Raw genomic sequence first — 23452 nt, forward strand, 5'->3', positions numbered from 1 at the left:
TCCTTGAATTTGTTATTTACAAAGAAATTCGCGATCTTTGATTTTATTGAAAATCCGGGTAAATTGGAGCTATATTGACACGGTAAATACATAGTTCAAAAATGACAGAATCTATATGAAATGCTAAAATGCTATATGAAATCTATGTTTTTACCTCCATATTGATGATATTATAGATCCAGTGGTTATACCTAGTACCAAGATCACACTGGAGAAAGTTATAACTTCTTCTTTCTTCAAAGTGGCTTGTACTGAAGAACCTGATGTAGTTATTAAATTATATGATGGTTTGAAAAGATTTATGAAATTATTAATCAATAACCAAGTTTTATCTCTAATGGAATCCCTTATTGGTGGGGATGGTAAAGTACCCACAGTAGGAGGTTCAATAGGATCTTCAATAATTTCAGCTCGACCACTTTCATTTAAAACTGGATATAATTCACTATTTTTTAAACTTTCAACTTTTTTATTCATTAAATCTAATTTTTTATTTTGTAAATAAGCATTCTCCTCCAAGACTTGTTGAACTTTTTCTTCAAAATTTCCAACTAATCTTCTTCTTTTCCATGGTTCCAATGCTAATTGGAATACTAAGAATAATAAGATATTTATACCCATAAGTCCAAATGTTCCCCATGTAGAAGTTCTTCTAATTTTATCTGACCAAATTTGTTCCTCATGATAACGAGTTAATATAGCTTTACTTAACCTATTTTGAACATCTTCTTCTCTAGCATCTGCAGCTTCCATTTCTTCTTTTGCTTTCCTTTCCCATGTAGCATTTTCATGATCATCTTTATATAACTTGGTGAAATTATCAAGATCTTGAGGGGACCAAGTATGTTGTCTTTGTAATAATTCATTAACTTCTTTTTGAGTTTGTAATCTTTTGGAAATAGCAGCACTATAAGCATCTTTGGTAACTTTTGATAATTCTTTTGTATTATGTAAATCTTTTTCTAAAATTTCAATTGATTCTCTTAATTTTTGAATTGATGAATAACCTGTAACATCATTTAATGCTCTTGTTGCTGTAAAGATAGTTTCTTGCAAGGAATCAATATACAATTCTAGCTTTTTGGCCCATTTTTTTCTTTTTCGTTCTCTTTCACTTGGTAATCCTTGAATAGTTTTATCTTTTATCTCTGAAGAATTCCCATTTGTAAGATCTTGTTTAAAACTATAACTTTCACTTTCCTTTTCTTGTAAGGCTAATTTTTCATTAACTTCATTAATAGCGGTTTTAGCCTTGTTATAATGGAATTTGACAGGTGTAATTATATTATTTATTTGTTTATGAGTTTTATCATATTGTTGATGTATAGTGTTTAAATGAGGTCGTATTTTTTCCAAAAAATTATCCACTTTGGTTTTAGTTCGAGGGAAACTTTCAGGTGCAGGTTGTTCTGGTTCAATTTTCTTTTGTGATTTGGAGTTCAATGGATCTTTTGAATCATCTATGGATCTGGGTATTATAGTGTGTGATAAATTTCTATAGATCTGAAGATGGACACAAGTTATGGGTTTCAAAGGGAACTGCCTTCTCACAAGACAATTGATATTCATTATAGCCAGCCTCTCGTGTCACCAGATTCACAGCCCAAATCACTGAAATTGATTTTTCAAAAGATCAAAATCGGTGTGTCTGTTTTCTCTAAAATGCGTTTCCTTTGAATCCAGTGTGCACCAAATTTTGGTGAAGATATTCGCGAATGATATTTCAATGATATTCTTCATATTCACATAAATCCATTATTTTAAAAGACAAATACTGATACTACAAACTGGTTCAAGATGGTTGGGTTCTCTATGAAGAAAAAAGATGACACCAAGAAGGGATTCTCAGGCTTCAAACTAAATAAATCCAATAACAAATCAGATTCTAAGAAACCTTCAAAACCTGCATTTGGTTTTATAAATGATAAAGATGAAGAAATTCAAACAACCAAGATAGATACTTTTGATTCAAATGATGGTGGGTTCAACAAAGAAGAAGGTCCTAAAAGAGCAAATGAACCACTGATAATACCTAATGAAGGCAATTCTCAATGGAAAACTAAAGCAAAACAAAGATTTAATCCTAATGAACAAAATAAACAAGTTTTTGAACCTGAAAATAAAAAACTTGAATATGGTATAAATTATATAAATGATATACCCAAGGATAGTCAAGAAGAAGTGGAGACTAAAGCACTAAGACAAGATATTGAAACAAGAGCTGAGGAGGCAACTTTAGAAGATTATGAAAAAATTCCAGTTGATGATTTTGGTGCTGCAATGTTACGAGGTATGGGATGGAAAGGTGAGGAAGATAAAGAATCAAAAGACGAAGAGAAGAAAGGGAAACCTGTTATACCAGTTGCACAAAGAACGTTATATTTGGGACTAGGTGCAAAAGATGATGGTAAAGGAAAAGATCCAAAACCTATTGATAAATCTTATATACCTGTCAAAATGATTAAAAAATCTTCCAATAGGGATAAGAGTCCTATAAGGACAAAAGAAATTGAATATAGATCAAGAGAATAATATATGTATTTATGGCTAGGAGTTCATATTAATTGTGTAATGTTATAAACTTCAATACCCAAATTGAAAGTTCTTTTATCATTAAAATCAAAGTGATCTAAATCTAGATGATATTTATAATCCCATATTTTTTGGATATTAAAAGTTTTGTTCAATCTTTCTATATATCCAATGGATGATGATGATGTAATTAATAAAGTTTCATTGAATTGGGCTAAAACATGTGTTAATTTGGAAACATCTTCACCCATCAAATCAATTAAATGATCTTCAGTGGTATTATGAATATTTTCAATTTCTGATATTGTTAAATTTGGATTTTGTAAAATATATGAAGGTGGTTTATAAGTTTTCCACCAAATTTGTACACCATGGAATTCAGTTTCTCTTAAATGATCCAAAGTAACAAGAACACCTCTTTGATGTAATGATCCCATAATTAATCCAAACACTAAATTGAAAACAACCCATATTTTCATCGCTAATTCCACACGACTCGGTCTCATCATTGTTTTGAAATCAATACACATACAAACTAGGGGAACTAATGGGATTAAAAATCTTAGTTCTTGATGTGGGATGATTGATAATAGGGATAAACCTGAAACAATTGATAAAAAGGGTGTTGATTTCATAAATCTATTCTTGAAAAACAAAGGGATGATTAATGGACCTATTAATTGTGGTAAATTAATTAACAAATGGGTATAGTATGGATGTAACCCATGTTGAGCTAAATTCTCTGGATCTTTATTATATATGAAATTATTCCATGGTGTTATGACCCATTCAGTGGATTCTGAAATTTTGGTATCATAATATATCAAAGTGAATGAGGTTATTGTGAAAAAGACTAGGAATGAAATGGCTGAACTTTTAAATTTCCAAAAATGTTTTAATAAGAAAATTGAAGGTCCAATTAAGAAAAAAATGAATGTAATTCTATTGAATATACCAATACTTGTAATGATCGCCAATAATGACACGGTGACATTTGATTTTGATGGATTTTTCAGCTTGGATTGTAATCTTAATATTTGAATAATTGATAATGAGATTAATAATAATTGAGTTTCTAAACTATTTGAAAAAGTATGAGATTGATAAACCCAAGTAATATACGATGAGAAGATGAAAAAAATTGATTTTGTACCTTCTTGTTTTGATGATGTCAAGAATCTTGAACTCCATTCTGCAATACAAATATATGATAAAATCAATTGTAATCTTGCAATGTATAATAATGCTAATGAATTGAAACCAATGAATTTATTTAGCCAAAATAATGGTCCATAAACTAAATAAAGTATGGATAAACTTCTACTTGGAGCACCTTGGAATTCCCAAGGGATGTTTGTACTATATCCATAGAAGTGGTCTGAAAGATCAATTAGTATTAAGATCATCACAATACCTTTTGATTCCATTTACTTACTTGTTAAGACTTCAAAACTTTGGAAATGTTCATCTGGATGGATATAACTCGGTTCAAGCGCAAAAAAAAACAAGATCACATAACAGAAGTAGTGATACTTCCTCCAGTCAACCATTATAAACTAATACTTCGAGCAAACAAGTAACAATCAACCCAAAACTATTCAATTGTTGATATTAATTTGTCCAAAATGTCCATATAAAAATCAAAAAGTAGTGGCCAAAACGACATTTTTTAGATTTTTTTTTCGTTTTTGCTGTTCAGCACAAAAAAAAAGTTTTGCTGGGAAAATAAAAGTAAACAAATGAAAATAACAAGGAATTGATCAAATTAAGGACATTTTTGGTAAAAAGGGATTGATCTCATTTGATTTTATTTGTTTTTATTGGCTTTGGACTATCAATTGACTTTTTTGCTGGTTATTTGCTTATATTATTACCCCTTTTCCTGCTTTCGATTGGTTCAAATTGATCTATACTAGGTTTTATTTACTATGGAGGCTCAAGTTATATCCAATGCGTTGGCTCAAACACTTGATGCAAACCCTCAAGTGAGAAAACAAGCTGAACAACAACTATTAGAATTTGAAAAACAGCCAGGATTCACAGTGTATTGCTTAGATTTAGCTGTTGATTCATCTGTCCCAAATACAATCAAAAGTTCTGCTTCTGTTTTCTTCAAGAATAGAATTTTAAATCATTGGTCTGATAATAGTGATAAAGCTATAAAATTAGATGAACAAGAAACTTTGAAAACAAGATTGATTGAATCACTTGTCAAGACATATGACGATAGTCATATTAGACCTCAATTAACCCTTGCCGTAAGAAATATCTTGTTACGTGGTGCTTGGGTATTAAATGATGCAATTTTACAATTATTAAATTCCAAAAATGATATATCACATGTTTATACTGGATTAGTATTATTATTTGAAGCTACAAGATCTCAAAGATGGGCTTATACTGATAGAACTATTATTGAAACTTATATTGAACAAACATTCCCTATTTTGGAAGAATTAGCATCGGGGATTGTTAATAATTCAGATTATCGTTCAGGTGAAATGTTGTATTTAATTTTGAAAATTTTCAGATACACCACCTTGAATGTTCTTCCAAAATATTTTTTCCAAGTGGAAAAATTATCAAATTGGATTTCATTACATCTTACGGTGATTCAAAGAGATTTACCTAAAGAGATCTTGGATTTAGAACCTGCTGATAGATCATTAGATAAGAGAGTAAAAGCATATAAATGGGGGTTTGGGAATTTACATAGATTTTTCACAAGATTTGGTATACCAACAAGTAAAGTTACATCACCTGAGTTTATTGAATTTTTCAATCAAAATATTGTCCCAGAAATTTTAAAAATTTATTTTACAATTATTGAAAAATGGAGTGGTGGATTATGGTTAAGTGACAGTTCCCTTTTCCATTTAATCTCATTCTTGGAAAAATGTGTTTTGACATCCTCATGGAATCTAATTGAACCACATTTTGATATCATTTTACAACATTTAATCTTCCCTTCATTATGCCAAGATGATTTAGAATTATTTGAAGATGATCAAGAAGAATATATAAGAAGATATTTCGATGTTTATAGAGAATCAAACACTGCGGATGTTGCATCTGTTGATTTCCTTTTCGTTGTTTCTCATCATCGTTTAGAAAAATTAAGTTCAATTTTATCCTTTTTACAAACCAAATTTCAGAATTATGAATCAAATCAAACACAAGACCAAGCTTTACAAATTGAAGGTTGTTTAAGAATCCTAAGTTCTATTTCATTAAATTTTAATAATGAAAATTCTCCAGTTAAAGATCAAATTGAACAAATCATTGCCACTTTTATATTACCACATTTATCAAGTAAATTTGAATTTTTAAGAGCAAGAGCAAATGAAACCATATCAATAGTAACAACATCATATAAAGACCATTCCATCCTATCACAAGTTTTTGCTAAAGTTTATGATAGTTTCAAAAGTGAAGAAACATTAGCAGTTCAAGTTGAAGCCGCAGCAGCATTAAAAGTACTTATTGTGGAACCACCAGTTGTGGAGCAAATCTCATCAGATGTTCCAACAATCATGCAAAAATTAATTCATTTATCACGTTCATTTGAATTAGATATGATTGGTGAAGTTATGGAATCCTTTGTTGAAGAATTTTCTACTCAATTAGAACCATTTGCCTTAGATTTAGGTAAAACTTTATGTGATCAATTTATTCAAGCTGCAACAGATTTCTTGGAATTACAAGCAAATCATTTGAATGGTTCAGGTGGCTCAGATGGTGAAACTGAAAAAGAATATCAAGCTATTGGTTATATTAATACAATGACTACAATGACTATATCAATGGCAAAAGTTAATTTAGAAGATGTATTTGCACCAGCAATTAAATTTGTTTTGCATAATGCTGCTATTGCATTTTTGGGTGAAGCTTTAGAATTAGCAGAATCTTTATCAATGGCTAGAAAACAATTATCTAATACAATGTGGGAATTATATCAAGAAGCTGTTGAATCTTTTCAAACATTTGCAAGTGAATTCACAGAAGTTTATATCCCATTTTTTGAAAATATAGTTGTTTATGGATTCAAGGGGTTAAATTTCCAATCTCCACAAGTTTTACCATTGAAAAATGTTATTAAAGAAATTATAAATTCACCTGTTGATTTTGATAATCAAGGTGCATTTGAAATTGTGGAATATATGATTTTAACATTAAAACAAGTTGATGATTTGTTTCCATTAACATTAAAAGTTTTCAAAGAGCAAGATTTACCACCATTAGGTTTCATCAAAATTTTATTAGCTGCAATTTTTATTGATCCAATAAATACATTAAAATTATTAGAACAAGAAGGTGAAACTGTTAGATTATTTGAAATTTGGTATAATTTATCAAGTGTTTTGAATAATGTTTATGGATTAAAATTACAAAGTTTAGCATTATTATCATTATTATCTGTCCCAGAATTACCAAGTTCAATTTTAGGATTCGTACCACAATTTGGAACAAAATTAATTGCATCTGTGGAAAAATTACCAGATGCATTGAATAAGAGACAAGCGTTATTGAAAGGAACTTCAGAGGATATAACAGCTGCTAGTCCAGAAGATGAAGATTATGATGATGACGATGATGCTTTTAAAGATACTCCATTAGATGAAATAAATTTCTTTGTTGAATTTAAATATAAATTTAATGAATTACAAAATAATTTACCTGATAGATATCAATCAATTATTGGATCATTAACACCAGAAAGAATTAATTCTATAAATGAATTGATGAAATTAACAAATTGATATACCCTAATTAGCTTATATGTGTGAATATTATACTTTTCTTTACGAATTAATAAATTGTAGGTATATTGGAAATGAATATAACTTTTTTTGTGTACATATAAATTATACTAAGAATACAACTTTAACTCCCAAGTCAGAACTAAAAACACACACCAAAAATGAATGTATAACACATTCATGGACTAATATACAATTGAACATTAAGGAAACAAAAGAAACCATCACCACCAAACATGAATGCAAAAAAAACATAAATGCAACAAGACACATCAAGTCATTAATCACTCTTCAGATTTAACTTCATCTTTTGGGCCTTGATTTTGTAATCTTGAACGAGATTGTCTAAATAATTCCTCTTGTTGTTTTAATAACTCTTCTTCAGTGAAACCAGAATTTTGGAATTTATTATTCTTTCTTTCTCTACCTTTCAGGGATTCCTTATGTTCTAATAATGCAGCTTCAATAGGCTCAATATAATCTATAAATCCTAATTCTTGTAATGCTTTAACAACATGATCAGATGCTATAGTTTTCTTAGCTTCTTTTTCAGCAATTTCATTAGATTGATCAGATAAAATCATTATGAATTCAATACAACATTCCACAACAACATCTCTTGCTTCCTTTGAGAATGTTAAATCTGATGGTATAACTTCACCTATAATTTTTTGTACTGTAGCTATATATCAAGATAAATGTTAGTATGAACACTCAAGACATAAACAAATGGAACATTGACATACCTTTTGGAAGCGTGAGATCCTCGCTATTGTTCCCACTGAATTCTGACATTTCCTAGTATTCTCAGTAACCAACAATCAAATAAAACCTAATAAACCTTTGAACTAATGAACGATGTTTCCTTTCAATTATCACCAAAATTCAATTGTTTATACGCTTTTAAATTTAATTTGCGGGTAAAAAAACAAAAAAAAAATAAACAGAATTCGCGAAGATCTTAAATTTCGCGAACTTTTACTGTTCCGCGCACATCTTCACCATAAAAAAAAATTTTGTTTAAAGCTCATCTCATAATTTAGTATGGGAAAATTAAGTAAACAAGTACTGGATATCCCAAGGAAGAAGGTTTGAGAAAAGGTATCCGAGTGGTATATTATAGAGAAGAAGACAAGATGGGTTCCGTGTTAGCTGCTTCAGAGTTCGATCCAAATGGGAACTACTACGTTTCTGCTGTTACTGCATTAGATACTCACAAGATTAGAGTTCAATCAACAAATTCAAGTTCCACTTTAGCCAATGCATTTTCATTAGACAAAGGTCATAAATTAACTAGTGTTTCTTGGGGGAACTATGCCACTGCTGGTTCATCAGCTGGTGCTAAACGTAAAAAAAGAAGACAATCAAATTCTTTTAGTATAGAGAATCAATTTTTAGCTGTGGGTTTAAATAAAGGTTCTATTTTGATATATTCTCCTTTAACTAATGAAGTGATATCGAAATTAGAAAATCCAAATGCTTCAGCTATTAACGATTTCCATTATTCTTCAATCACACAATCAGGTTGGTCTGTTGATTTAGGTCAAGATATTGTGGAATGGGATTTAATTACATATAAACCAAAAAGACATTTCCAATTCCAAGATCAAATTAATCTTATTAGAGTTATAGAATACCAAGGTAAACCACATTTATTATTAGCTTCACATACTATTCAATTATTAGATTTAGAAACCAAGGAAATTATTAAGACATACCCTGGTCATATTTCACCAATTCATACTTTATTAACCAATAATTCAGATTTTTTCATCACTGCAGCTGAAGGTGATAGATATATCAATATTTATCCATTAGATGGTACACCAACCGTGTTAGTTACACAAAGTAGTATAATTTCAGTATCATATGGTAATAATACTGTGAGTGCAGTAACTGAAGATGGTATAGTGGAAGTTTTCAATAATCCATTAACACAAGATCAACCTGTGAAAAACAAGAGAAGAGGTCAACAATCAAAACAATCAAATGGTAAAATTGAATTGAAAAGATCTACAACAGATCAACAATTAAAAATTGAACATTGTTATATAAATGAAAATTCCATAATTATAACATGGTTAGAAGATGCAAATATTCCATATTTTGAAACTATCCCATTACAAGATATAAATGAATTGAAAACAATCAAAAAGGATAAACCAGCTATACAGGCCAAGGATCATACTTTATTTGGTCAAGATATTGCTACTGCAAAGCAATATAATGAAGCTAATGCCATTGTTACCACTGGTGATAATTTAAGATTTTTAAACAATAAAGAAACTCAAGATCAAGATCTTCCAGAAGATGATCAAGAAGAAGATGGTCCAACATTAGCTGAAAAATTGGAATCTTTAAAAGTTCAACAACCAATTAAAAAGAAACAAGGTAGAGCTACTGCAGGTTCATTAACTGTTGTTTTAACTCAAGCATTAAAAGCAAATGATCATGCTCTATTAGAAACTGTTTTAGCAAATAAAGATGAAACTGTTTTGAAAAATACTGTTCAAAGATTAGATACAACCCTGGCTGTTATTTTATTAGAAAGATTAGCTGAACGTATTGCAAGACAAACACATCGTCAAGGTCAATTAAATATTTGGGTTAAATGGGTTATGGCAATTCATGGAGGTTATTTAATTAATATTCCAAATTTAACAAAATCTTTAAGTTCATTACATTCAACTTTAATTAAAAGATCTTCAACATTACCAAGATTATTAGAATTACAAGGTAGATTAGATGTTTTATATTCACAACAAGAATTAAAACAATTAACTCAAGATCAAATTGATGATGAATTCCATGATGATGATGATGAATCAGATGTTGAATATGTTGAAGAATTAGAAGATGCTGGATTAATTGATGATGGTGAACAAGATTTTTATGAACAAGATGAAGATGGATTCATGAGTATTGATGAATCATCAGATGATGAAGATGAAGATGAAGATGAACCAAAAGCTGATAAATTAAGTGATGGTGAATTAGATGATGAAGAAGGTTTTAGTGATGTTGAAGTTAATGGAGTTCAAATTGAGAGTGAAAGTGAAAGTGAAGATGAACAAAGTCAATTAAAGGCAAGAATTGCTAAATTAAGAGCTAAACAACAAAAACGTAAATAAACTACATAATTTTACCAACATCTAATGCATTTTATATATATATTAAACGTTACATGTAGTGATTAAACCCCATCAATCAAAATTGTTGGTTCAATTGTAGTAAAATTTTCATAAAATGATTTAAATAATTTAATTTGTTTTTCAATATCAACTGTACTTGAAGTTTCTCTAATACTATGCATACTTAAAACACCATTACCTAAATCTAAAGTTCTAATACCAGTTTTAGATGCCAAAATAGGACCAATTGTAGAACCACAAGGTGATGCATTTGGTACAACAAATAATTGTAATGGAACTTGACCTCTTGTTGCAACTTCTTTTAAAAGAGCAATACCTGGACTATTTGTAACATAACGTTGATTTGCATTAATTTTGATAACTGGACCTTCACCTAATTTTGGTTTATGATTTGATTCATATTTATTTGTATAATTTGGATGAACACCATGTGCAACATCTGAAGAAAGGAAAAATGATTTTGCAGAAGATTCCAAAATATATGATTTAATTGAAGATTCTAAATCTTTTTCTGGTACACCTGTTAATCCTGTAATTCTATCCAAGATATTTGGTAAGAAATTTGAATCTGCACCTTGAGCTGAAGATGACCCAATTTCTTCATGATCAAATAATGAAACTAAACGAATACCATTTTCTTCTTTTAATGAGTTTGAGCTGCTTGAAGATTCAACAAGACCTTCTACCGCGGTGAAACATGAAGTTAAATTATCTAATCTTGCACTGAAAATAAGTTCATCATTTAATCCACCTAATGTTGATGGTTTATGATCATAAAGAATTAATTCAAAATCTTCCAAGTTTTCAACAGTGGAACCTGCTTCCTTGGCAATCAATTCAACTAATTGTTCATTATGTCTTTGAACCACAGTTTGTAAAGATGTGAAATTTTCATTTGAAATTGGTGTACTTTCACAACATCCACCTTTACTATGTTCTTTAGCTAAATTAGTATCATTTGCCTTTGGTGCAGCATTTGATAATCCAGCAATTGGTAATAATTGAGATTCTTTATTAAATTCAAATTTGTTATTAACATCACGATCTAAATGAATAGCTAAAGTTGGAATCTTCAATAAAGGTTTTTTAATATCAATTAACTTTGGTATAATTTTACCATCTTGTTTAATTAATACTCTACCAGCAATACTTAAATCAGAATCAAACCAACTATGCCAAATACCACCACCATATAATTCAACACCAATTTGAATAAAACCTTCATTGTTTTTTTTAGAAATTGGTTTTATACGTAAAACTGGGGAATCTGTATGAGCACCTACAATGGAAATACCATTACCTGGAACCCATTTTTCACCAACAGTGAATGCAATTATAGATGAAGCATTTCTAGTAACAAAATATTTCCCACCTTTTTCAACTTGACCTGCCCAACTTATTCTTTCAGATAATTCTTGGAATCCATTTTTGGATAATTTATGTTTAACGTTATCCACAGTATGATATGGAGTAGGAGAAGCATTTAAAAATGATATGAAATCTGACAAATTGTTAGCATTACTTCAACAATCAGTTCTTCCCACACTCACCATTCGCATATTTCAAAGTAGAATTGGTAGACATGTTTCTTATAAAGACTCTAACCATTCCCACTTTCGCCACTATCTAAAATCTCAATTCTTTTGTTATCAGCTCATTTTCTTTTCCACAGTATATGAAAAAGACAAAAACAAGTCCGAAATCTTAAAAATTCGCGAAAGATTTTGAAAATTCGCGAAGCCGGTGGTCCGCGCCACAAGCGGCACGTGAATACCTCGGCCCATCCGACGGCTTTATTGACACTTTTAATTCACATAGTTAAAATTGGCAGACTTGTTATTTTTTTTTTTTTTCTTCTTCTGCTTTCTGCCATGAGTAGGGAAAAAAAAATTTATTTTGGCACTTTTTTTTAGTACCCTTTATATATTCTAATTCTTGGGAAAAGATAAAAAGTTTTGTGGTTAAGGTGTATATAAAAGGCAGTTTATTTGTTCTTATTTGTTTACTTTCAAATTGCATACAGTTTTTTCCCCCATATACAAAATATCAAAATCATCATATACAATAATTAATTAATACTCATCAATATGTCTGAAGAAGAAAAAGTTTATATTAGTTATAATCATGTTCATCAATTGATTCAAGAATCAACACCAAGATTGAAAAAATTCAATCCAGATTTAATCTTGTCAGTCGCTGGTGGTGGGTTAATTCCAGCAAGACAAGTTCGTACTTTCTTAAAAGAACCAGGTTCACCAAATGTTCGTGTTATGGCTGTTGTTTTATCCCTTTATGAAGATTTAGGTTCTTCATCAACTGATGCTGAAAAAATTGGTAAACAAGTTGTTCGTACTCAATGGTTAGATTATCAAAATACTGATTTCACTTTATTAGGTAAAAATATCTTAATTGTTGATGAAGTTGATGATACAAGAACTACTTTAAATTATGCTGTTAATGAATTGAAAAAAGATGTTGAAGAACAAGCTAAAGCAAAAGGTATTTCTGTTGAAGAAGCTAATACAAATTTTGGTATTTTCGTTTTACATAATAAATTAAAACCAAAGAAGGCTGATTTACCAGCTGAGGTTTATAATGAAACTAATTATATTGCTGCTAGAGAAATTGAAGATGTTTGGATTGCTTATCCATGGGAATCAAATGATATCGTTACCCATACTAGAAAAGCCATTGAACAAGGTAATGATGTTTTCTTACCATAAACTATTATGGGCTAATATTTTGTACACTAGTATACATCTTTACTACTTTTTTTTAGAAATATTTATGAATATTTATGAATATTATGTATTAGTATAGAATGATTAAATGAATAATTAATGCAAATAATTTATATATATATATATATGATGTTGTAATGAGGCCTAAACTTTTCTTAATTTTGATAAGACAAACATTTTACCAAAAATTTTCTTAAATGGAACTTTTATATGTAATTCACCATTATCCATATGACTATTTTGTTCTTCTGCAATTTCATCTCTTGCAATTAAATAACCTCTCATAATCCAAAGACTCATCGCAGCGGCAAAATAACAAACACCACACCAAATTGCTGGATGTTGATATTGAATTGGTGAATATTCTTGTCCTGCTCCAGGTGATGATCTTAATTGAATACCAATTAATGGTGATACAGTACCGAAAATACCAATAATAACCCATAGGGAACCTAATGTTGTAGCTAATTTCCTTAATCCAACAATTCTTGAAACTATGGTCCCCAAAACTGCCCAAATTGTACCCATTAAACTACCAACAATAATGGCAAATGCTATAGCACTTGCATAATTACGAAGTGGAATCCACATACCAAAACAAAAAATGGCAACTAATAAATGAGCCCACATAGCCACAGAAACTGCACCAAATTTATCAGATAATTGACCTATTGTAGGTCTTCCAAAGAAAACACCAACAGAAATCATACAAGAAACAATTGAACCTTGTGAACCAGAATAACCTAAAGATCTTGTAAAATCTGCTAAATTATATAATATAACAACATATCCTAATAATGTAGTTGCAATCCAAAAACTCATTATCCAAAATCCAAATTTTGTAATAACTTCTATATCATAAAATTGGAATGTTGGTTTAACATGTTCATTTCTTGTACGAGTTAAAGCACATCCAATACCAGTGACAACTGCACATATAATAGCCTGGGTGATTAAAGCCCATTTAACACTTTTAATTTCAATTATATGTTGCATTGCTAAATTAAACATAACACCACCAGCACCTGATCCAGAAGCTGAAAGTGCCTGAGCCAATGATCTTTTCTTTCTAAACCATTGAGGTAATAAAATATTTGCAGGAATACAAACAAATGCTAATCCATAACTAATTAATAAACCTTGGGTTAAATATAATTGCCATAATTTAGTACTAAAAGCTGCCAACATAATACCAGAAAATTGGAAACACCCACCAACAATAATACAAGTTCTTGGACCTGTTATACCAATGAAATAAATTATAGCAGGGGCACAAAATAATCCAACACCAAATGCTATACCACCAATAGCTGCATAATCAATTTTAGTAGCACCTTCAAATTTATTTTCCTTAAGATAATGGGCTAAATATATGGCAAATGCTGAATTTGATGCCCATGTTGCAACATTAAAACAAAAAACTGCAATAACGATAAACCAACCATATCCACCATCAGGGACTTCAATTATATTTGTTTGGACTGGTGATTGTTTTTCTGGATCTGGATCTTGAGGTTGAGATGGTGAATTATTTGACATATTTGATGAATCTAATTCATGATCATTATTATCAAAACTCGTTTTAATTTCAGGGTCTATTGCACTAGACATATTGAAAGTTTATTCACTATATTGTATTGTTTACCACCAATGATTATGAGATCAAGATCACAATCGATCAAAACAATAGACAGTATTGACTTTATTTATACTTTCTTCACTTTCAATTTAAACACCTTCACCAAGCAATTAATTTCCATTTAGATTATTTAAATCCATCACACATTATACCCTATAAATTATTTATTACTCAACCGTCTTTTTTTTTGTCATACTTTAATTGAAATAATCGGAAAATGGAGATTAGATCCCAAAATGGGGAAAGTTCCGAGTCTTCAGTCCTGGTCTGAGTGGCCTAGTCTATTATTTTTGTGGTCTTAGCGGTCTTGGTCTTCCCATAGCGGGTCTAGTATCAACAAATGGGTTTTATTTCCGCTTGAAAGTTTAAAGTGTGGTATTTGATGGATTTAAAAGCTGATTTCAAAAGTATCCAATATACGCAATGGATGTATATTACAATTGGTATTATTTCTGGTGATTTATATACTGTTTTTTGGATTTTAATAGTGGTCTCAACTTTCAAATCTGTGTTTAATACCCGTTATCAAATTCGTAAAACACCCGCGAATTTTGATTGTGTCTCTTGTTTACATTTACATGCTTTGATATGAGGAATTATAGATTTTGTACTATTAAGAAGAGACTCAATAGAAGATTGATGAAATCATGGGTGAAAATATAGGTGATGCTGGATCCGAACCTATACGTCCTTTCAAAAATGGTGGTGAAATAGAGGACTATCTTGAAGATATACGCCATAAGAAAGAGGAAGAACTGTTCTTAAAGAAGTATACAAAGAGTAATATATTTGATACAAGTTTATTGATAGCTGCTATGAATATCATCAAAAGAGCACCATCATCCAATCATGTGAGAGAGATTTTGAGTGGATTGCCAGAGAATCTTAATAAGAAGTTGAGTTATCAAGTTCAAGATCCTTATTTCTCAAAGGGTATTAATGAAAAAGATCATTCAAATAATAATGGTTCGAGTTTAGCAGATGATGAAGATATTTATGCTAATGGTAATGATTTAATAACTTCTAAAGATAATGAAATAATTGACAAATTTACCAAACAATCACAATATTGGACCCTAACACCATTACCTGAAATCCATGATACAATCTGGGGAAATCAAGACATAGATAATCACATATACATTGGCTATACATATTATAAAGGTTTCATTGCTCAATACATACTACAAAGATTCCCCGGTGAAGATATTGAGTTGCTAAGTCATCATTTATCAAATAGGCTGATTTTCAAACAATGGGGGTTGAATTATCAAATGCCATTGATTAAACCATATACAAAAGATCAAATCTTTTTAGCATATTTAGGAGGATTGGTTAGTGAAGTATCGTTTTACATTGATTCGAATGAGCAGAGAATCCAAGATTGGCTTTGTATTTTATTAGAACCTTTAGTATCCCAATTTGAATCATATAATGAAACAATTGATGATGATTATCATTTCGGTATAATTCAAGATTGTTTAGTACGAGGTTTGGAATTTGAAATTTTGTTTGAAACTGTGGATGAGCATGAGACTCCAAAATACTTGGTCAGGGTTAAAGTTGATGAACATGTGATATTGGGAAGTACAAGGAGTGCAGAATCTTCATTAAAAGCACAGTCTAAAGCAGGTTCAAGTGTTTTAAATAATCCAAAATTGAAACAATTGGCTCTTGATTTGAAATTGAAATCAAAAGTGGACTCAAGTGGAAGCCAGAAAGAGACTAGTGTCAAGGAGGGAAGTCCAGATGATATGGATATTGATGATACTAAAAGTCCAGGAGTTCCACAAATAAGAGCCCATGAGAATACAATTGGGGACCATCAAAATCAGAACGTAAACAATGATCATAACACTAAGATTCCACACTTTCAATCAAATCAACGCACATATACACACACTGAAACTCTTAATCAACAACTGAAAACTACATCAAACAAAATACTTCAACAACAACCTAACGAACAACCGAACCAGCCAAATGCCGACCAACTTGATTATCAACCAGTAGAAGTTGGAGAATTAGAAAGATTAAAGAAAGAAGAACAGGAGCAAGTGTATCAATTTATACCTAATGATGAAAAAATCGATAACACTGCAAAGTCTGTATTAAATGAACACCTAAAGCAATTGAAGATCGATAAAGCAACTTATAAACATGCAGTATTAAGATCAAACACTGATAAAAATTATCCTATTAAAGTTATTGTTACATGTTATATTGAAGGTATACCAATTGCAAGAACTACTGGTCCAAATTCCAAAATCACTGGTCAAATTGTTGCTAAATTTATTTTGGATTATGAAGATTATTTCTTGGATAGGTTAAAAGTTGGGAAAGCGGCATAAATTAATGTCTCTATATAAGGGGAAAGTAAAATTTGAATTACTGATAAGTAATTGATGAATACGTCGTATTAATCTAATATATACTTCCCTGGTCATCAGCGCACAAAATAGGTTTTTTAATCACTGGTAATTTGATTGGTTCATTTTCCTCAGAGTAAGGTTCATATGCATCATATTCAGCATCTGCTTCAAAACCATCCAGGATCACTTGTCTATTTTCTTTTTCTTTCAAAGCTTCAAAATCTTTACAAGCTTGACAGTTTTCTTGTGAATCAACTTTGTTATAATCAACTTTAATCAATGGGTTTTCACATGAATGTGTATTTGTAAAGCTTTCCATATTTCCAAAATATTGCGCTCTGAGCGATTTGATTCCCCCAATACCATGCACTGCTTTGCCATATATATACTCATTGATCTTTAGATGGTGGTAAATATAATCATGGAATGCTTTTTGAGTCTTTGGATCTAAACGGTCAAATTTGTACATCTTAAAGTTTTCAAATGTCTTTTTGTGAGCTTTCTGTTTCTCTTCTTTCAACTTTAAAGACTTTTTATACCTCTTCCACCAAGATACACCCTTCCCTTCTATATAAGATTCCTGATGATAATTTTCATTAGTAAATTTGGTATTATGAAGGTGACATTTCTTTTTGAATTCATGAGCTTTGAATAATTCTTTTTCATGCATTGGAGACAGCTTATCATCCTTCTTAACAGTACCGACATAATTTCTTATCATACCTTCTATAGTCAATTCAGAACCTTCATGATGAGTAATTGATTCAATTTCCATTCTTTGATCTCTGTAAGATGGTTTTCCGTTAACTAAATGATGTGACGCATAAAACTTCAAATCAAATTGTAGAGCTTTTGATTTATCCCCATCATTAAACACAATAAGACAAGCTTTATAAAAATGCTCTTCGGTATCAGATTCAAAATCATCATATATTTCTAGACATTTACCAGAACCGGCTCTCCAGGCATCTGTATCACATGAGTACTTCATTATATCTTCAGTGTCCAGAATTATATGAATATCCTCTCTACTGTAAATACTTTTTTTGAACAACTCGAAATATCTCTTGTTTTCTTTAAGATTTGTCTTAGAGCTGAACAATTCAAGATACCAATAATCTTCTTTTTTTCTTACTCTATTATAATCACCAGAGGGTTCATCACCAAACTCTAACCCAGGATCATAGCTCCCTATAGTAGAAAATTGATAATTCAAGACATTCTTAGCTTTCGTTAAAGCATCTTGTTGATATCTTAATGATGAAGAATGGAACTTTTTGTCAAAACATTTTAATCCTAATAAAGCCGGTTGATGGTAAAAAAATAATGACGATGATAACAATGAAAGTTCATGACATATATTGTACCGGATTGGTTTGAACATGGTTGACTGCTACAATACAGGACCTTGAAGTACTAACTGATAAAGATCTTGATTTCTGAAGCAAGAACCATGGTTTTTCAGTAAATTTTAGTTCATTTGGAAATTATATTATAATGACATATCACAAAATCTGATCCCGTCAGATATTTTAGTATGATATATTCTGGTGGAAATCATTAAGTCTATATAAGGTTAATAAACTTTCATGATTCAGTTATTTTTAGATACTAAATGACCAAACCTAGACAGATAGGTGTATCTGATGTAACAGTCTTACCAAATAAGGGTGTTGTGGATTAGGTCTTATAGCTGAATCGTATCATATTTAGTATATGTTAAGATTTTGAATTCATATAAGATCCCGATAGTATTTTAATAAACCATTGCTAATATCACTGGTTCTTCGACCTAGTATTGATCAAATTTTCGTAGCTATAAGAATACTAACAAATATCTTTTCACATCTCTGGATAATTATGAGTATGATAAAGAACAGAGAATAAATTCATATATTTTATAGTCTCATATAACCTTGATTTCTATGTATGCGATTATCTTGTATAATCTGTGAATTAGATCATATCATTTCATGGCCTTTCCACTATATAGTCAATATCTATGGGTATATATATATCCCTTTTTTCATTTTCTTTTAAAGTTTCAAAGTCTTTACAGGCTTGACAATCTTCTGATAATCCATCAATTTCTTCATCATCAAATTCAGCGTACTCATAATCAAAATCGTCAATATAGTTGTTGAACGATTTCTCACATGTATGATTATTTGTGAACTTTTCAAGCTTTTTAAAATATTGGATTCTTCTGAGTAAAGCATCATCAAAAGTCTTTTCAAATATTGGCTCTTTGATTTTTAAGTGATTTGATACGTAATCATGGAATGCTTTCTGAGTATTCTTATCTAAACGATCAAATTTTTGCATCCTATAACTTTGAAATGTCTTATTGTGAGCTTTTCTTTTTTCTTCCCTTAATTTTAAGGGTTTTTCATATTTTTTCCACCAAGCTACATCCCTTCCATGTTTATACGGTATGGTGTAACAGTTGCCATGTTTACCAGAATTTTTATTTTTAATAAAGCATTCTTTTTTGAACTTATGCTCTTCAAATAATTCTTTTTCATAAATTGGGGAGATCTTATCATCCTTTTTGATGGTACCAACATAATTTTCCATGTGTGATTCTATGTCTAGAAAATATTTTTCATGGTGAGATATAGAATCAATTTCCATCCTTTGATATCTTACCCTTGGTTTTTCGTTCCATAAATAATGTGATGCATAAAACTTCAAGTCAAATGTTAAAGCCCCATTTGGACCGTCAGCATCATTAAAAACAATCAGACAAGCTCTATAATAATCTTCTTCTGATTTATCTTCCATTTGTAGACCTTTACCATTATAATTCGCTGACAACTCATGACTATCACATGCATATTTTATAATATCTTCAATGTCAAAAACTAAATGAATCTCTTCTCTAGTATCAGTATATTTTACCAGTTCGGAATACCTTTTATTGCTATACCTGTATTTATTACAAGTGAAAGTTTTATTATAGTAATAATCTTCATTTGGATAAACTCTATAATTTCCATTATAATGCTCCATTTCTAAAGCAGGAATGAAATTACCAGCAGTGTAAAACTGATAATTCAATGCATTTTTAGCTTTTGCTAAAGCATCATCAGCCTTTTGATATCTTAATGATGAAGAATGGAACTTCTTGTTCAAAAAGTTGGATGCTAACAAAGAACCCGATTGATACTGAAACAATGATGATAGTGATAAAAACTTATGGAATCTGCTAAGTCTGATTGGTTTCAACATGGTGAGCTGGAGCAAGAAATACAAAACCTTTGAGAGCTGTTCATCTGAAGGATTAATTCTGTATTAAGAATTTAGCAAAAACATGGGTTTCCAGGATATTTAAATCATTCAATTCATCGAAATATGATATGTCAATAATGTAACATGTCGCAAAATCTGATTTTCTCATGCCGCCAATTTGTTTTGGCATGAGATTAAATACTAGGCGAATATCATTGGAATTAAATGAACCTAGATGGACCAACGGTCACCAGCTCATCAAAACTGATACATGTCTAACAGTTTACTTTGATAAACAAGCTGTTCTTCAACAACAATTAAGGCTGATATTATTTTCGCGTATAATCATATAATGATTACATAATTGATATACTATAATATTAATACATTTCATCTGATTGAGCTGGTAGTGCTTATCTTCCTTCTCTAGTGATAGGTTTAATGGGTACATCAGCTGATCATAAAGCTATATAATAAATTTTTGTTATATTTCCTATGAGCATCATGTAATGCTCATGCTTTTAAATAGTATAGACTACACAGTATACACAGTGCCATATAACCTTAAAATTGTTTTAGATAATTAGTCAATTTTAGTCAGTATATGATTTCTTTAAAGCCTTTTACCTGAATACTAATATCCAAATCAATCTTCTTCCTCGTACCAAGCCAATATCTCTTCTCTATTCTCTTTCTTTTTCAAAACTTTGAAATCTTTACATGCCTGACAATCTTCTGGTGCATCCATCAACTTTGTTATTATTGAGTTTGATCAATGATTTCTCACATGAATGGGTATTTGTAAAGTTTTGAAGTCTTTCAAAATATAGCGATCTTGTAAAAGTAGCATCCTCCACTACTTTTTCAAATAAATATTCATTAATCTTCAAATGGCGGTATATATACTCATGAAATGCTTTTTGTGTCTTTGGGTCTAAACGGTCAAACTTTTGCATCTTATAGCATTGAAACGTCTTGTTATGTGCCTTTTTTCGTTCTTCTTTCAATTTCAACGGTTTTGCATACTTTCTCCACCAAGATACATCCTTTCCTTCTCCATAAGATAGAAGAACATAGCCTTCGTTAGCAGGATTTGTATTATGAAGAAAGCATTCTTTCTTATATTCATGAACCTTGAATAATTCTTTTTCATGCATTGGAGACAGCTTGTCATCCTTCTTGATAGTACCAACATATTTTTTTATCATTCCTTCTATAGTCAATGTAGATCCTTCATAATGAGATATTGAATCAATTTCCATTCTTTGATATCTCATATATGGTTTTTCATTAATCAAATAATGTGATGCATAAAACTTCAAATCAAATTTTAAAGCTTTTGATTTCTCACCATCACTAAAGCTAATCAGACAAGCTTTATAAAAATGTTCTTCAGTTTCATCTTCAAGTTCGTCTTCCATTTTTGAACCTTTACCATTATACTTGGCACTCCACGCATGTGTATCACATGAGTATTTCATTATATCTTCAGTGTCCAGAATTAGATGTATTTCCTCTTCAGTGTCAATATTCTTTCTAAATAATTCAGTATACCTTCTGTTGTTATAAAGCTTCGTGGAATTGAACATTTTAAGATACAAATAGTCTTCTTTGATTTCAACTCTTTCAGTTTCATAAAGGGGATAATCCTTCAGTTCTAACGGAGAAACCCCAGCAGTATAACATTGATAATTCAAAGCATTCTTAGCTTTTACTAAAGCATCAGCCTTTTGGTATCTCATTGATAAAGAATGGAACTTCTTGTCAAAATACTTAGATGCTAACAACGGACCTGTTTGACGATAAATAAATGACGATGACAAAAACTTATGACCTCTATTGAACCTAATTGGCATGAGCATGGTGGATTATAACGAGCAGAAAGTAAATCACCAGCAGCGCCTGCCTAATAAAACTATTGATGCTCTGAATCCAAAAAAAACATGGGTTTTAACTTCTCAGCATGTTTAATATTATGAATTTTAATATAAATTTTTCATAATTTATGGAAATGTGATATATCAAAATAATGTAACATGCGCAAAATTTGACTTTATGCCGCAGAACTAGACCATTTGGTATGATAAAACTAGAGCCCTAAGTCCCTCAATGAATAAATCATCACCAACTACCCAGCCAATTACTGACATGTAATGATCTGATTAAAAAAATTTCGAACTGCTTCACTGATGACGATATTATATAATTCGAGATATAATTTGAGCCTGGAGGTGATAATATTTTCGCGGCGTATAATTAAATTAGTTAGTTTCAGCATAAATGTTCATGGTTGATTTTAGAGATATTAAAAACAACCAGAGAATTGGACGCTGTAAATTCATTAACTATGTTCGGAACGAAATTGATTATAAATAAGCCAGTTTAAGCTATTCTTTGCTTTCAAAAATCCATATTAACCGCATAAATCATCAAACTCAAACTGCTGTCAATGGATATAGCACAAATGGATATAATACCAATGAGCCACACAATGAACTATTATATCAACCAAATCATAATCAACAAATATACAATAAAATTCCCAATCAACAACAGCAAAATAAATCAAGTGAAACCCTCAATCAACAACCTGTCGGCCAACCAAACCAACCCGATACTGGCCAACTTGATTATCAACCAGTAGAAGTTGGAGAATTAGAAAGATTAAAGAAAGAAGAACAGGATCAAGTGCATGAATTTATACCTAATGATGAAAAAATCGATAACACTGCAAAGTCTATATTAAATGAACACCTAGTGCAATTGAAGATTGATAAAGCAACTTATAAACATGCAGTATTAAGATCAAATACTGATAAAGGTGCACCTACTAAAGTTATTGTTACATGTTATATTGAAGATATACCAATTGCAAGAACTACTGGTCCAAATTCCAAAATTACTGGTCAAATTGTTGCCAAATTTATTTTGGATTATGAAGATTATTTCTTGAATAGGTTTAAAATTGGGAAAGCGGTATAAATTAATGTCTCTATAGGGGAAAATGAAATTTGAGTTATTAATA

General features: G+C 30.4%; 14 protein-coding genes across 14 annotated transcripts; 6 read left to right on the forward strand and 8 right to left on the reverse strand.

Moving 5' to 3' along the window:
• Window positions 1-150: 150 nt before the first annotated feature.
• Window positions 151-1569, reverse strand: SHE9 (She9p; the record flags this gene model as incomplete). The annotated part of the gene is made up of 1 exon (XM_011276082.1): window positions 151-1569. The coding sequence occupies one exon, from the start codon at window positions 1567-1569 to the stop codon at window positions 151-153; it is 1419 nt and encodes a 472-aa protein (XP_011274384.1).
• A 228-nt stretch (window positions 1570-1797) lies between these two features.
• On the forward strand, window positions 1798-2532 carry SPP2 (spliceosome ATPase-activating subunit SPP2; the record flags this gene model as incomplete). The annotated part of the gene is made up of 1 exon (XM_011276083.1): window positions 1798-2532. The coding sequence occupies one exon, from the start codon at window positions 1798-1800 to the stop codon at window positions 2530-2532; it is 735 nt and encodes a 244-aa protein (XP_011274385.1).
• Window positions 2533-2555: 23 nt separating this feature from the next.
• On the reverse strand, window positions 2556-3959 carry SMP3 (glycosylphosphatidylinositol-alpha 1,2 mannosyltransferase; the record flags this gene model as incomplete). The annotated part of the gene is made up of 1 exon (XM_011276084.1): window positions 2556-3959. One exon carries the CDS (start codon window positions 3957-3959, stop codon window positions 2556-2558), a length of 1404 nt encoding a protein of 467 aa, XP_011274386.1.
• A 501-nt stretch (window positions 3960-4460) lies between these two features.
• On the forward strand, window positions 4461-7292 carry SXM1 (Sxm1p; the record flags this gene model as incomplete). Its single annotated transcript, XM_011276085.1, has 1 exon — window positions 4461-7292. One exon carries the CDS (start codon window positions 4461-4463, stop codon window positions 7290-7292), a length of 2832 nt encoding a protein of 943 aa, XP_011274387.1.
• Window positions 7293-7576: 284 nt separating this feature from the next.
• NCB2 (negative cofactor 2 transcription regulator complex subunit NCB2) lies at window positions 7577-8087 on the reverse strand (the record flags this gene model as incomplete). The annotated part of the gene is made up of 2 exons (XM_011276086.1): window positions 7577-7968; window positions 8039-8087. 2 exons carry the CDS (start codon window positions 8085-8087, stop codon window positions 7577-7579), a joined length of 441 nt encoding a protein of 146 aa, XP_011274388.1.
• Window positions 8088-8428: 341 nt separating this feature from the next.
• On the forward strand, window positions 8429-10423 carry UTP5 (Utp5p; the record flags this gene model as incomplete). The annotated part of the gene is made up of 1 exon (XM_011276087.1): window positions 8429-10423. The coding sequence occupies one exon, from the start codon at window positions 8429-8431 to the stop codon at window positions 10421-10423; it is 1995 nt and encodes a 664-aa protein (XP_011274389.1).
• A 62-nt stretch (window positions 10424-10485) lies between these two features.
• On the reverse strand, window positions 10486-12228 carry APE4 (aspartyl aminopeptidase; the record flags this gene model as incomplete). Its single annotated transcript, XM_011276088.1, has 2 exons — window positions 10486-11945; window positions 12219-12228. The coding sequence occupies 2 exons, from the start codon at window positions 12226-12228 to the stop codon at window positions 10486-10488; spliced, it is 1470 nt and encodes a 489-aa protein (XP_011274390.1).
• A 303-nt stretch (window positions 12229-12531) lies between these two features.
• On the forward strand, window positions 12532-13167 carry HPT1 (hypoxanthine phosphoribosyltransferase; the record flags this gene model as incomplete). The annotated part of the gene is made up of 1 exon (XM_011276089.1): window positions 12532-13167. The coding sequence occupies one exon, from the start codon at window positions 12532-12534 to the stop codon at window positions 13165-13167; it is 636 nt and encodes a 211-aa protein (XP_011274391.1).
• Window positions 13168-13329: 162 nt separating this feature from the next.
• On the reverse strand, window positions 13330-14796 carry BN7_3241 (putative transporter MCH2; the record flags this gene model as incomplete). Its single annotated transcript, XM_011276090.1, has 1 exon — window positions 13330-14796. One exon carries the CDS (start codon window positions 14794-14796, stop codon window positions 13330-13332), a length of 1467 nt encoding a protein of 488 aa, XP_011274392.1.
• A 675-nt stretch (window positions 14797-15471) lies between these two features.
• On the forward strand, window positions 15472-17175 carry BN7_3242 (uncharacterized protein; the record flags this gene model as incomplete). Its single annotated transcript, XM_011276091.1, has 1 exon — window positions 15472-17175. The coding sequence occupies one exon, from the start codon at window positions 15472-15474 to the stop codon at window positions 17173-17175; it is 1704 nt and encodes a 567-aa protein (XP_011274393.1).
• A 73-nt stretch (window positions 17176-17248) lies between these two features.
• On the reverse strand, window positions 17249-18580 carry BN7_3243 (uncharacterized protein; the record flags this gene model as incomplete). The annotated part of the gene is made up of 1 exon (XM_011276092.1): window positions 17249-18580. One exon carries the CDS (start codon window positions 18578-18580, stop codon window positions 17249-17251), a length of 1332 nt encoding a protein of 443 aa, XP_011274394.1.
• A 587-nt stretch (window positions 18581-19167) lies between these two features.
• On the reverse strand, window positions 19168-20427 carry BN7_3244 (uncharacterized protein; the record flags this gene model as incomplete). Its single annotated transcript, XM_011276093.1, has 1 exon — window positions 19168-20427. One exon carries the CDS (start codon window positions 20425-20427, stop codon window positions 19168-19170), a length of 1260 nt encoding a protein of 419 aa, XP_011274395.1.
• Window positions 20428-21143: 716 nt separating this feature from the next.
• BN7_3245 (uncharacterized protein) lies at window positions 21144-22289 on the reverse strand (the record flags this gene model as incomplete). Its single annotated transcript, XM_011276094.1, has 1 exon — window positions 21144-22289. One exon carries the CDS (start codon window positions 22287-22289, stop codon window positions 21144-21146), a length of 1146 nt encoding a protein of 381 aa, XP_011274396.1.
• Window positions 22290-22536: 247 nt separating this feature from the next.
• Window positions 22537-23409, forward strand: BN7_3246 (uncharacterized protein; the record flags this gene model as incomplete). Its single annotated transcript, XM_011276095.1, has 2 exons — window positions 22537-22577; window positions 22809-23409. 2 exons carry the CDS (start codon window positions 22537-22539, stop codon window positions 23407-23409), a joined length of 642 nt encoding a protein of 213 aa, XP_011274397.1.
• Between the last annotated feature and the right edge of the window lie 43 nt (window positions 23410-23452).

This window comes from Wickerhamomyces ciferrii, contig 00088 (genome assembly GCF_000313485.1).
Source record: "Wickerhamomyces ciferrii WGS project CAIF00000000 data, strain NRRL Y-1031 F-60-10, contig 00088, whole genome shotgun sequence".
In the NCBI taxonomy this organism is placed as follows: domain Eukaryota; kingdom Fungi; phylum Ascomycota; class Saccharomycetes; order Phaffomycetales; family Wickerhamomycetaceae; genus Hansenula; species Hansenula ciferrii.